General features: G+C 41.2%; 1 protein-coding gene across 1 annotated transcript in view; it reads left to right on the top strand.

Annotated features, from left to right (window-relative positions):
• atad2b (ATPase family AAA domain containing 2B) overlaps positions 1-14,570 on the top strand; it is a 132,136-nt gene that overhangs the window by 8,611 nt on the left and 108,955 nt on the right. The window contains exons 3-12 of the mRNA XM_080453753.1: positions 2,088-2,119; positions 2,745-2,892; positions 5,193-5,292; positions 5,475-5,607; positions 5,999-6,148; positions 6,297-6,372; positions 10,584-10,685; positions 11,189-11,300; positions 11,438-11,553; positions 12,658-12,832. Of these exons, the coding sequence (XP_080309879.1) occupies positions 2,088-2,119; positions 2,745-2,892; positions 5,193-5,292; positions 5,475-5,607; positions 5,999-6,148; positions 6,297-6,372; positions 10,584-10,685; positions 11,189-11,300; positions 11,438-11,553; positions 12,658-12,832 (1,144 nt within the window). The remainder of the gene's footprint in view (positions 1-2,087; positions 2,120-2,744; positions 2,893-5,192; positions 5,293-5,474; positions 5,608-5,998; positions 6,149-6,296; positions 6,373-10,583; positions 10,686-11,188; positions 11,301-11,437; positions 11,554-12,657; positions 12,833-14,570) is intronic.

Here is a 14,570-nt window from a genome sequence, read left to right as displayed (position 1 = left end):
GTACCTTGACCAATATCGCCGTCCCCGCCCGGCTTCCCTCCCCCGAACACGGGCCAATTGTGCTCGCATAGACGCCCGACAAAGCCGGATGCACCACGTGGATTCGAACCCACAACCTCTGTGGTGGTGGACAGGGACTTTACCACTGCGCCACCCGAGCGCCTTAGGAATGGGCATTTCAAGCAAAAATACTATTCAATATTCTCTGGAAACCATCCTTCCAGCTCAAGAAGTGCATGTGCGAGTTTCACATTTCAGTCAATATCACAACAAACTTTTGTATTTTACTGCTATTCCAACCACGCACAAGACTGTGATTCTGTATCTGCTGCTATTTTTAACCGTGTTGCACAGTGTGTGTATATTTGACATGGCTCGTATTATATTAGGAATATTTGACTTGTTTTCCTTGTTCCTTTCTCTATTCTTTACCCCTTTCTTGAAACTGCTAATGTTTGTATGACAAAACATTTCACCCACTCTTTTAAACCTGTTATGTGACAATAAAGTTTAACCTGAATCTGATCTCAGCTAAAGCTATAATGATTCAGATAATCATTTTGAACATGTCTAGAATTTAGACTCTAAATTCTGAACATACCCTTAGGTGCATTAAAGGTATGCATTACCGCCACCTTTTGGTGGTAGTGACATGTTACTACTACCAGGCGCTACTGAAAACGAGGGAAAATATATATTTTTAAGACAAGACAAGTTGCATTATCTATTAGATTTCTTATAATATAATGCCTATTTGAAAATGTGAAAACGATGCCCCATCCCTATCTCTATGTACAGACTGTTAACTCATTGAGTGCCATTAACGTGTTTCACGTGTTTTACCGCTATGGTGCAACGTGCCATTAACGTGTTTCACGTGTTTTTGAAAAAAATGGAGAAAAAATAAAATAAAAAAATCGAACCCAAGATATCATTATCTGAAGATTTGCAGCTCCATCCACTCCTTGTTTAACTTATAACTGAAAAAGGCTGTATCTCGCTTCCTAAGCACTTTTTTTTTACTTTATAAAAATCATAATGGCCAGAAATAGATAATAATAATTTGGGCACAGTTAAGTGAAGAAATGGAGATATTATCAGCTCCCTGATTAGATACGTACATGCATGCCATGTACGCGATTCCCACCACGGTTGAGCTCGGGAGTGCTTGTTTTGGCACATTGCATTATGTGCAAGGTTATACATCAAATGCATGACTTTTTGAATCACTTGAGGCACGCCCGTGCGAGGTCAGCCAGTGGCCACACGACCTATGTATCTTGGTTTCATCTAGGGAAGACAAAATATTACCTACCAAATGTGGGTCACTGTCACCCGAAAATCACAATCTGCTTTGTCCGGTGGTGGACTCGGGAAGGATTGCCCTGCAATACTTTACCATGTTACTCTTAGTTGTTGTATTCAGCTATTTCATTTATTCAGTCACTCTTTTCCTACCGTTGTATTGTAATCAGTGATGCTGTCAAATTAATACTATCCCTTATGTTGGTCTAGTCTTCTTATTACCTTCCTGTGGATTACGCTCGTTTTTTAATATACCTGACGTGGATTATACCTGTGAACGTGTGGTTAGCACCTTCCCTTGTTGCACAAATTGCCCTATTGAACTGCACTTTAAGAACACCTGTTGCTACTTGATTTAATCTCGCATCAGGGTGGCATGTTATATACCTGCATATGATGCTAATGTTCCTAAAAAAGGACATGCACACAGCGGCATACGGTGCTAAATATCATGTACATACCTGCTATTACTACACACGCTACCTGTATATTATGATATATATATATATTTGATTATTTGACCTGTGTTCCTTTTCTTCTCGTCTCTCTTGCTGTACCCTACATCTATTCTCTCGCTTCTCACGGAAACTACAAATGATGGAGCTCACTCGAAAAAATTAAAACAAAAACACTTCTTTACACCTATACCTGTAAAGTGAAAATAAAGATGATTCTGATAATGCATTAGATCCCTATCTCTGTCGAGGTAATATGAGACTCACACTGCGTGTTCACACTTGATATACTGTGTTTACATCATGTCTTGTCTGTTTTCTCTATAGGTTGTCCTCTCGCACAATGCAAAATGGCCACGGTAATTATACTTTTTTCTTTACACATTTACATGTACTGTTTTCATTAGGGCTAGGCGATATGGACAAACCAAATTTCACAATGCTTTTGACCAAATAACTATTCTGACAATAATATTGAATTGTGACTATACCAATTTTCTTAGCCGATCTACAAGCTCACTTATAATAATAAATAAATTAAAATAGGGCCTGGTGGTTAAAACAAGGAAAATAAAACATTTATATCACTATATTTCCCAGCTCTAGTATTCATGCAGTGAAGATGGTGCATTTGGCGACTATTTAGTTGTACACTGTCTTGGAATTCAAAAATATGTTTTATAGAAATGCTTTAATATATTTTCGTGAACGGAAATGACGAACAGATGACAGCTTCCTTTTTCGGCTTTCGGTAGGTGTAGTTCCAGACTTTATATAGCATTCGGAGATTGCGGCATAGTTGTCTGGCTACGCGAGACTACATGCTACCCCCTTCTTGTCTCTCGTCTGTGCTGACTGTAAAGCAGACATGCCTTCAAAATAATCCTTAATAATAAAATAGAATATGGTGTGCTTAGAACAGCATTGGGACAGATGTCTGAGCCCCGTTCTGAGATCTGATCTGAAATTCTGTTGATGCTGCAGCCCACGTGAGTCATCGGGATGAAACGTCGGGAAGAAGCGATCACGCTCACATGAATGGGCATGTGGAACCCAAGAGGGGCTGCCGAGTGAGGAAGAGCCAGTTTGAACACCTCAACCAGAGCCTGCTGTTTGACCAGCTGGTCAACAGGTAGGTTGAAACTAGGGCTACACACAGGGAATCGGGGATAAAAGCAATGTTATAAATATTTGAATTATAAGCAAGCTAAAGCAGCTTCTTGAAGCTGTCCTCATGGGTACAGTACTATATATTTAGCTTTGGATATTTCTTTGCAGCAGCTTGTCAGTTTCTATCACATGGGGCTTGGTTTGCTGTGCACTTGTTCTTACTTCTTATTTCCCGCAACCTTGTCTGTATACATTACTATTACCTTTATGTATGCCATTAGATGTTGGCCCAAAACACAATCAATGGCTAATTTAGGACCTGGAACTTTCAACAAGCCACCTTTTATATACAATAATAACTATATTGATATAAAAAGGTAATAAATAAAGATGTGTGGTATGTGGTATAACAATTGATAGAAATGCATGTGGAATCAAATGTTACAAGCGCTTACAGAAATGTTAGTATAATCATTTTGTGCAGGCTTCATCCTTGAATGTGGCACATTTTATCTGGAGACAGAGGGTCATACTCCTTTTCCAACAAGAGCTCTCTCATTGTTCAAGGTCTCTTAGAACGGAATGAAACAATATATAATTTAAGGCATGTGAAACAGTTTTTTTTTTTTTTTTTTACGTGAGAAGTGTTTCACCCATAAGTCTCAAAAGGAAAGTTCGCAATGAAAATATAACATTCAAAGAATGGAAAATATAACAATTTGTTCATCCTACCTGATTTCATCAATGCAAAGCTATTGCTGTCCATATCCTAACTGGACTGTCAGTCAGCTATTGTAATTGATTTACAAAATAATTTGCCGGGACATAGGCAATCATGTATATTTGATAGTGTCCTCAAACAGAGAAAAACAGAGAGTAAAAAAACACATCAATCAGCTTAACTTCAGCTGAAATTCAAAAGTCCGTGACTGTAGAATAAAATTAAGGTGCACTTGATTTCTTTTGGCAGACATAAATTGCCTTAGATTTGGACATAACAAATGAGACGAGAAATACCAGGCACTCGCCCTCCAGAATTATTTGTTCCCCAAAGTATTTAAATTTGGCTTCTAATTCGGCACGTCCTGTCCCCTTTCTCTCTAAAACAAGGGTGTCAAACTCATTTTAGGTTTTATGCACAAACTTGCTCCTACAGCTTTTGGTGCAGTAGGTTTTTCAACCTGATCTCATGTGTGTCAGTCTCTGCTATAACTACAAAGTGTTTCCCTTCAGGAACATTGTTTCTTATTACAGGTTTTGTTGCAATGCAAGCATTTATTTTATGATCGCTATTAACCACCTTTTTGACACGCAATGAGATGCATTGTGAGCTTGTAGATGGTGTTTTCGGCAAATGATCCACCAAGAATAGGGATGCTAGGGTTCAAGTCGAAGGCTACAAGATGATGTGAGATTTACAAGTGATGAGAGGTTTTAATTTTGCCTGATTGTGTTAGGTGTCCAAGGTGATAGAATGAGTTCACTCCCAAACTCTCAAATTTATATTTCAAAGTCGAGTTACACTGAACTTCAGTTGGTTTCATTTGGAGTTCCTCCTGCACATCTGATGCTGTGTTAGCGACTACAAGCGGTGGCCTTGCATGTTAACATTAAGCACATTTCAGTGTTCTGTTATAATATTTGCAAAGAACATATTCGCACATCCACTTTGTTCAGATGCAGGTGAGTTGGACAGTGACAAATGAAACAATCATGAACAAAAATCCATGAACAAAAATCCTGCACACTGCTCTTGCTCAGCAGCTTCAGTTTTATTCAAGCATTGACGTTTCGGTCCCTCTGGACCTTCATCAAGAGTGTTCTGTTATATCCATCAAAAAAGTTAGATCATGAAGCCAGTGTGGGTATTCCGATTATGGCATTCTTCTCATTTGTGAACGGTCCAATTTCCGCACGTGAATGAAAAACAGAAACGAACATTTGAGCACAGCTCCTCTCAACCAGCAGACGTCAATGTGGTATGCTATGTTCAATTTTACTCTCTGACAAAAGAGTGTTAAATTGCAGATGGTTGAGTCCCATGGCTCTAATAGGGTGCAGGGTGCTTATGCACAGCGGGTGGTTAACTGCAGTCTACTGTTTTCTAAGTACACACAACAAGCTGTCGGCGCAGCCGGCAGCACACGCATGCAATAAGGGAGAGAGATCGGCAAAAGGGGCTGCCGTACTACACAGATCTAAATTATAATAAATCAATCAATCATGTGTACAAGGAAAGGAAGGTGATTATGCAGAGTATGTGCCCTTTGCTTGTCCCAGTTGTGTGACTGGGTCTTGTGTTTTGTGTTACGTTGTGTGTAGCACGGCAGAGGCAGTCCTCCAGGAGATGGACAACATCAGCAGCATCAGACAGAACCGGGAGGTGGAAAGGCTTCGGATGTGGACTGGAGATACAGAGGAGGTGAGTGCGCTCTACAACTATGATAGGCTGCACCTTCCCAGACCAGGCGGTACCCCCCCCAGTGTCCTGTTACAGAATATGAAAACCATGTCCCTGGAAACTGTGGAGTTTGGTCTCAGAATGACGAATGGGGAAGGTGTGAACAATGAGTGTGACCCGAAAGCCGTTCTCTCCCTTTTTAGGAAAACAACATGGACATGTATTCCCGGGTGAAACGCAGGAAGTCCTTGCGGCGGAACACGTTCACCTTGCCGACGCACCACAAAGCCACGAGCAAGCCGGAGAAGGAGCCAGAGGAAGAAGAGGGTACGGAAGGTAAATCACCCTCCGTGTGTGCTGCTTCTGAAATGTGTTATTTTAAACAAAATGTTCCAGTCCCAATTTCAATCCAATAATTTTTCATAAGTTTGGTTATGTTGCATGACGTCATTCGTTTACTTTTGTAAAGCACTTTGTAACTTTTTTAGAGGGCTATACAAATAATGTTTATTTTTATGAAATAGAATGTAGGAGCTGGGGGATGGAAGAGTTATAAATAACCCATGCTTAATCATATTTTCCCCAACTAATTTCTTTAACTGAGATCACTCAAATAACCTTCCACCTGTATTCCAAAATGCAAATTGTAAACTAGAGAACTAGAGAAGAACTCAGCATTTGGATGGTCCAATTCCTGCCTCATCTGAAAGTTATGTCTGTTGTTCAGAATCCCACGGTGAGGAAGAGGAAGAGGAGGAGGAGGAGGAGGATGATGAAGATGAAGGAGATGAAGCGGAAGAGCCAGGAGAGGAGGATGACCGTCCGTACAACCTGAGGCAACGCAAGACCGTGCAGAGATATGAGGCGCCCCCTATTGGTACATTCCCGCTGAACAGCATTCACTCTTTAACTTGCTTTTGGGTTTGGTTGTGACTGGCCTTTGTTTATGCATTTCACCTGAACCACATTTATTTCGTTTTGGAGACTTTGTGTCCGATGCTCTCCCTCTGTGTTTGCCCCCTCAGAGCCTGTAAACAGAAAACAGAGCAATCCATCACTGTTTGACACCCACAGATCCCCGGCAAGGAGAAGCCATATAAGGTCAGTAGAAGGACTTTTGTGAAAATTTGTAGCCATATTAGATACTAAACAAAGTTCCGTATCCCATTATGCACTCTGAAACGCTTTACATCATCTACCAGGGCTCCAGACTGCAACCAAAGTGCTCACATAATGCAACCATTTTTCTAATAGTGTGTGAGTTCAAATTTAATGTGCGAGTGCATGGGATTCGCGTTCTCCAAAGTCGAGGCCGCAACTCATTTCTGTGCCCCGCACCTTATGCATAACAACCATCAATCATCCTTTTGTGGTCGGAAAAGTTTCAGAATACCTTACTCTCACCAAGCCTACTGCCCAACCAGCAGTCTCACATGCACTTTAAAAGTGACAGACAATAAGCAGAACATGTCAAAAGCAAAACATGCTAAAAGTATGTCTACATTCCGACTGCAACAGACTATGATGGCAGCAGATGTTTTTTTTTTTTTGGTGCCAATTAATTTCCTACCTAGGTAAAGAAGTTTCATTGGCGACTGCCATCAATTAGCATCTGCCCGAAAATTGGTCGGATAATGTGCATTGTGTAATGCAGCATCGGTGGTAGTAGCCAGGCATTAACGAGGCCCGATCACTTGATTCGGTATGTTTAATTGGCGGCGGGATGTGTTGGGAAGGGAGAGCATTTCACTCGCATTTGCCCATTGCGAACCGGAAAAATTATTTGGATGCCATGCATAGAGAGAGGGAGAGAGAGACAGAAAGAAAGAAAGAGACAGATTTATTGAAGCAGAGAGTGTGTCTGTGAGGGAGAGAGAGAGAGAGAGACTTGCAGGCACTTCACCGATGCAATTATTTTATGGAAAGCACTCTTTTCTGGCTAAAGAATGTCGCAATTGATAAGATGACAGACATATTTTTATGTGTAATGGTTGATATAGCTCCTGCAGCGAGTTTGGTGCGATAGAAAGAGAGAGAGATAACGGAAACACCGGCACTTTACGGTTGCAATTATTTTATGGAACATTCTCACTTCTGGCAAAATAATGTCACGTTTAATGTCACATTTTTAAGACGAACAAAACTCACTTGTAAAACCCTGCGAGTAGCAGGAATGTGTTCAACAACTCAAAGAGCTGCATTCATTACAGCATCAGTCACACTTTTGCGAGGAGTAGGCTATAATGTTATAACTAGGGGTGTGCCGTTTCACGAAACGATACGATATTGGGCTCACAACTTCGATACGATTTCGATACGATACGATACGCACTTTTTTATTATGAAAATATATGGGGGAGAAAAAAAGCTAATGCAAACAAATAATTCTGTTTTTGCATTATTCAGACATGCAAACTTCAGCTACAATAGCCGTTTTGAATCCAAATAGGGCAATAGTGTGACATCTGACCCCGAAAAAAAACATGTTGTCACCCTTTTCACCTCGGGGCTGTTTGCATGCCTGATTATTATTGTTGTATTTTTTACGATATTTATTTTTCTCCAAAACGATACATATCGTCACGAAAACGTATCGCGATATATCGCGGGACGATATATCGGCACACCCCTAGTTATAACGTTATTCATTCCAGTACGGTAGTTTTATTTCCTCTCATGCAGAACAGTGCCATAAGCTAATCTTTCGGTGTTTGGAGCTGACCTCACCCGATCTGATTTCATCCCAACATTGTCAGATGTCAGGACAAGACAGCGTGGTCTGTACAGACCTTTAGACTCTTTCACATATTATGAACTCTGAAAAATGTACAGGGAATCAGATTGGGACGTTGTCCGGTGTTGCCCTTTTCACGCGTAGTAGTATGCAACAGGAGACTGTCCGTGTCGGACATGTTAACACATTACTGTAATAGTCCGTTTCAGGGCGTGGTATCTTGAGTAGACGCCCGTGTTAGCTCACTCCTAACAGAGTGCGGGAGAGATAACGAGTTTGACATGCAGTCTCTCATTGATGCACCCAAACACAACAAACCACCATCAGGACTGTGGAAGTAAATGACAATCAAACCATTGAATTCGACGGATTTTTAAGTGTATTTTATATGCTCAAATGTTACTTCATAATAAGGCTGCAAGAATAGAAATAACGAGTGTTCATCTGAAACTTACAACCACTAATAACTACCGTAATTTTCGCACTATAAGCCGCACCTGAATATAAGCCACAGCAGCTAAATTGAATGATTTGTACATATATAAGCCGCACTGGACTATAAGCCGCGGGTGTAAAATCCATAGATTTAGGAGGTCCCCTAGTGGCCGTTAGCTGTAAAAATCCATAGATAAGCCGCACTGTTATATAAGCCGCAGGGTCGAAAAATGGGGAAAAAGTCGTGGCTTATAGTCTGAAATTTACGGTATATTATAAAGGGTTCAAACTTACGTGAACAATAGCTGAACAATGTTAAAATATTGATGACGCATCTTTCCCATCGAATGTTTACAATAAGCTACAACCTCATTTTCATCTAAATGAGCCGTCCTTCGAGCTGGACAAATAACATTGGTCTCTATGTTCAAATGCGCAGGGACTGTCTGAAATGAAAATGGGGTTGTATCTCATCGTCTACAATTCTATGGTTGGTAAGAGTCTGTGTTTGAACAATGTTTCACTTATGAACTGTTGATACGGTTCATTTATATAGGACCATCATCCAAAAGCGCTTTACATTGTGCATTACATTCACCCATTCACACACAGATGGCAGGGAAACCATTCAAGGCACCAACCTGCTCATCGGGAGGCGGGAGCAGTTAGGGTTTCAGTGTCTTGCTCAAGGACACTTCGGTAGAAACGCTGGGGGAGCCGGGGATGAAACCGAGAACCTTCCGCTCGTAACTCCTGAGCCACTGCCCAGGAGTGGCTTAGGACAGTGCTTCTGAAACCTTTTCATGCCAGGGACCCCTAAAATGACATTGATTTGGCCGCGGACCCCGATCTGAAAATGTTTTGTGCCAGGGACCCCCAGAAGCGAAGATTTGCATTAAAAACGTCCGCTTAAAAAAATACATATGGAAAGATTTGCACACATTTTCACGATTTTTTTTTCACGAGGTTGTATATCTGCTGTCTTTAAATAGCCAAAGTATAAAATATGGTTAAAATGATTTTGATGCTATGTTAACTACTTTAGCTGGGAACCCCCTGAAACCCCCCCAAGGACCCGACTTTGAGAACCAATGGCTTAGGAGGTCACAGAAGTTAACATAAGTTTGAATCTGTGAATATTTCCAACTGCTTAGACCACTGTTGGTATATATATATAACTCTTGCTTCAAACTCCTTGGGGAGGCTCCTCTCCTGACAATAGAAATGTCTTACGCCCATTCGCTCAATCATGTAAATTAGCCGGAAAATGACTGGGTCCATTCACACATTGAGGTGTTTTATGCCGAATCGAACTTTACACTGACTGACTTAAAGGAGAATACCGGACAAATTAAGTGTTGTCTTTGATGTCTCGTTACTCACCTATTGACGTGAAAAGTGGCGTTCTTTTTTTCCATCGATTCCCCTGTCGTCATTTTTTAAACCCCCTCCGTTGTCATAATGGGAGCGCGTGGGTTAGGGAGATTCGTCTATTATAACCGATGCAAAGTTGTTTTTTTCTCTACTGCTAGTCATTGTGGAGTCTCATGATAGTCAAACATGAGAGTAGCTAGCCTGAGAGGCTAGCGCTACTGCCGAACGATTTAACACTGGATGCTTGTTTCTTTCCAGAACCTGGCAACTCGTGTTGCCAGGTCTCATGTTTGACTATCATGAGACTCCACAATGACTAGCAGTAGAGAAAAAAACAACTTTGCATCGGTTATAATAGACGAATCTCCCTAACCCACGCGCTCCCATTATGACAACGGAGGGGGTTTAAAAAATGACGACAGGGGAATCGATGGAAAAAAAGAGCGCCACTTTTCACGTCAATAGGTGAGTAACGAGACATCAAAGACAACACTTAATTTGTCCGGTATTCTCCTATAACCCAAGGGAGCTGGAAGCGCCAAGTCCAAGGGAGCTGGAAGCGTAAAGTCTGTTGCACTAAATCGGTCTAAGTCGGACATTTGCATTCTCAATGGATAATGTCTAGATAACGTCAAGGTTGCTGTTCATGTGTGAATCTAGCCTAGCTCTAGTCTGGCTAATACTCTCCTCTTCTCCTGTTTTAAGTGTGTGAGAGATTCCTTTAATCTCTGTGACGCTTAGTGCTGTTTTTCACACCTCTCCTGTCCAGGGTGAAGAAACACGCCATCCACAGCAGCGACACCACCTCATCATCTGATGAAGAACGCTTTGAGAGGAGAAAGGGCAAGAGCATGACCCGGGCTAGGAACAGGTGACAGCGTCTGTCTTCTTCTCTCTCCTCTCTTGAGCTCACTGAAACAGTCAGTTGCTGTTTATTTAATATCTTTATCTGGATAGGACTTGGGATGTTGCGATTATATGGTCAGCGATTCGGTCTCCTAGCAAAGCATCACCATTATAGAGATTTTGTATTGTGAGAAAACAGTGAGAAACTAGTTTACTAACATGACCAACTAAATTATGTGCTTCTTGTCTTTACACATGTATTTGTTTAATTGTATTAATTTAAGTTAAGTGCATTTTAGTTTTTTTGCACATAATTTTAATATCCTTTTTAGAGTGTAGATGTAGGGGGGTGACTGGACCAAAAATTATTTTAATTTGTTTATGAAATTCTTCCGCTTTTCATTTATAGAAAGAAATTGAGAGCGGGCAGATGTGGACATTGAGGACATTGCAATGTGGTTATGTGGTTGACTCATTATCCCTTGCAATCTACTGTACATACAGTAACACTATTCTGTTATTGATCAGGTGTTTGCCCATGAACCTGTGTACAGAGGACCTGGCGAGCGGCGTACTGCGTGATCGAGCCAAAGTTGGCGCCAGTTTGGCTGATGTGGACCCCATGAACGTTGATAGTTCAGTGAGTGCATGTATAAAATAATACCAGATTACATCACAGATCATAGCAGCAGCGGTCAGACAGCACAGATTAAGTAGTGTAACATAATACAAATTCATGTGATAGCTTAACAAGTGCGTGTGTGTCTCTCTCCCCAGGTGCGGTTTGACAGTGTGGGAGGCCTCAGTAACCACATCCAGTCCCTGAAGGAAATGGTCGTGTTCCCTTTGCTTTACCCAGAAGTCTTCGAGAAGTTCAAGATCCAGCCTCCCAGGTGAGAAGAGTTGACATGAGACGCTAGTTGCTGGCGCTGTCAATTATTTGGCTTTTTAAAACCGTTTCATGTTTTCTGACAGAAGTCTAGGCAGAATGGAATGTTAAAGGCCAAGTACATTTAGATCTAAAATTAATTTGACTTCAAAGTTAAGAAACATAGAACTATAAATCGAATACAGAACTACAAAATCTGGTATACAATATGCGGTAGGAAATAGCATGAGTTGATAAGCGATATCCTGGTATGTCTCAAATCAATATAACACACAGCCCCATTGCCGCCTACATCAGCCTGTGTGCTATAACGATGTTGAGAGTACAGAGTTTGCTGTAGCCTAACTCTCAGCTATCTCCCTCAGAGGCAGTTACTGCTCTGAATGCATCCCATCAACAATACCCACAAGCTATTACTTTCGAGCGGGTAGAAAATTGGTTTTCTTTTGTTATGATTTAATTTCAACCTCGATTTTGGTTTGGGAACGACATCAGGCTTAATATTCGGCTATACTCAACCACGAGGCAAGTACCATGGCCATTAACCCATTCAGTCCGGGGATGCATCTCTGTCTTTTAGATTTTTTTTGGCTATTAAAAAATAGCAGATATACAAGCTCGGTGCCGCGCTATGAGCTTGAAGATTAGCTATTTTTGAAAAATCGTGCAAATGTGTGGAAATCTTTGAATATGTATTTTTTAAAGCGAACATTTGTAACTCAAATCTTAGCTTCTGGGGGGGGGGGGGGGGGTCCCTGGAACAAAATATTTTGCAAATGTTCGCTTTAAAGATTTGCAAAAATGTTCACGTTTTTTCTAAAAATAGCAGATCTACAAGCTCATAGCGCGGCACTCTGTGCTGCACTATGAGCTTGTAGATCTGCTATTTTTGAATAGCCAAAGAAATCTAAAATGACACCAGATGCGTTCCCCGGATTGAATGGGTTAAAAGGTCTGTAATCCTAATTTAGAAGTTTCCTTTTTTGAAGTACAATTTACTGACATAATCGGACGAAGTAATGTGATGCTTTGTGATCGTCCAAAAACGAACAAAGGTGAGAAGAGTGCAGACGTCTACATTTCCCCTCTCTTTCTTTCTCCCACCCAGAGGATGCTTGTTCTTTGGCCCCCCGGGGACAGGAAAGACCCTGGTAGCGCGGGCGCTAGCCAACGAGTGCAGCCAAGGAGACAGGAAGGTGTCCTTCTTCATGAGGAAAGGAGCCGACTGTCTCAGCAAGTGGGTCGGTGAATCAGAACGGCAGCTACGCCTCCTCTTTGACCAGGTGAGTCGGTGGAGGTCAGAGGTCATATTAGCTTTTAATTGGATACTGATGCCTGCCCAGATTTTCAGTTCACGGTCCCCCCAGTAAACTGTGGTGATTTCCAGCACTGGTTATTGTACACTAATGCAGAGATGATTATTTTTTTCTTTAAAATATCTACTGCTAATTTATGGCATTCATTTTCAGAATGAGAAAGTTTCCCCCCCTTTTGTACCACTGTTACTCATGTTACTCATGGGCAGAACTAACTTGAGATTTGAATATACTACTCTTGCACTGAAGAAAATGCAATCAAGTGTCTGCCAAGTTTGCTACAGTATGTTTCTAATTCTGGGAATAAAAAACGTAATGTGCTTGAAATGTCTTTTATTGATCTGAATACATTTAATAGGTGTTTGCAAATGTGTTTTGGCACTCCATTGCCCCTATATAATATTAACTAGACAAATTAGCAGCAGTATGTATGTTTACCCGGGGTGCCGGTTGGTGGCCCAGCTGCAAAACATGCCAGATAGAAACAAAATAATAATGTATCACCCGGATAGGGACTTGAACCCTAGACCCTGAGATTAAAAGTCTCATGCTCTACCGACTGAGCTATCCGGGCGCCGATGTCGCCTCACGTCCGCTGACTATATATCCTTACTAGAGGTTCGGGCCGCTTTGCGGCCCTCACAGCTACGTTCAACCAGTGATCCAACTGATATGGCCATATATGGAGATCTCTATCTGTCAGTTCTTGTCCCATTTATGGGCATAATGGAGAACTCTATCTGTTTGTCGGCTTGTGTTGGTAACTGGAATACTCGCCCCAAAACATGCTCGCCCCCATTTGTTTTCGCGGACCAACCGTTCTTGTATTTTTGAATTAGTTTTACTGAGGATAAGGTTAGAAATAAGTTTAGGGTTAGCCATAGTTTTACTGAGGTTAAGTTTAGGAATAAGTTTAGGTTTTGGCACCATTTTACTTAGGTTATGTTTAGGAATAAGGTTATGTTAGGCATAGTTTACTGAGGTTACGTTTATGAATACCAGGTGAATACCGCCGGATTTGCCCCGGGGTGACTGTGTTTTGGGGCGAGCGTTTTGGTTTCGCGCCGCCTACAGATTAAATAGCCGAGTTCTCACCCTTCAAGGTTGATTTATAAACCGCTTTAATGAACTTGATTTCAACCATTCTTCTTATTGCAGTGCTCTTATCCCTTGTATTATATGGGGTAAATTGGCAAACGTTTGGTGATTATTAGAAGTGGAGACACATGTGAAGGTGGAAAAGTAGATGGTTGCCTAGCCAGAGCCATGAGAGATTTTTGTAGCAAAGTTGGGAGAGAATTGGACAACTGAAGCCAGATAGAAACAAAATAATAATGTATCACCCGGATAGGGACTTGAACCCTAGACCCTGAGATTAAAAGTCTCATGCTCTACCGACTGAGCTATCCGGGCTGTGATGACGCTTCACGTCCGCTGACTATATATCCTTACTAGAGGTAAGGCCTCTAGTAAGTTAAGTTATATAACTTATATATAAGTTATATATATATTTATATATTTTGTTTCTATCTGATCTTCTGACTTTGTGATACAGAGACCGTTGACGGATTTATCAACATATATTGATCATTGCTCCTACTGATATTACTCCTACTGATAAAGACATGGAGAAAAAACGGAGTGGAGTGTGCTTTTAACTACAGTATATGACCGTGTAGTGAGACTGTGGTTTGAGTTTTTTTTT

This window comes from Gymnoscopelus braueri (genome assembly GCF_963280865.1).
Source record: "Gymnoscopelus braueri genome assembly, chromosome: 16".
NCBI classification, from domain to species: Eukaryota; Metazoa; Chordata; class Actinopteri; order Myctophiformes; family Myctophidae; genus Gymnoscopelus; species Gymnoscopelus braueri.
This window is presented reverse-complemented; position numbering and strand designations above follow the sequence as displayed.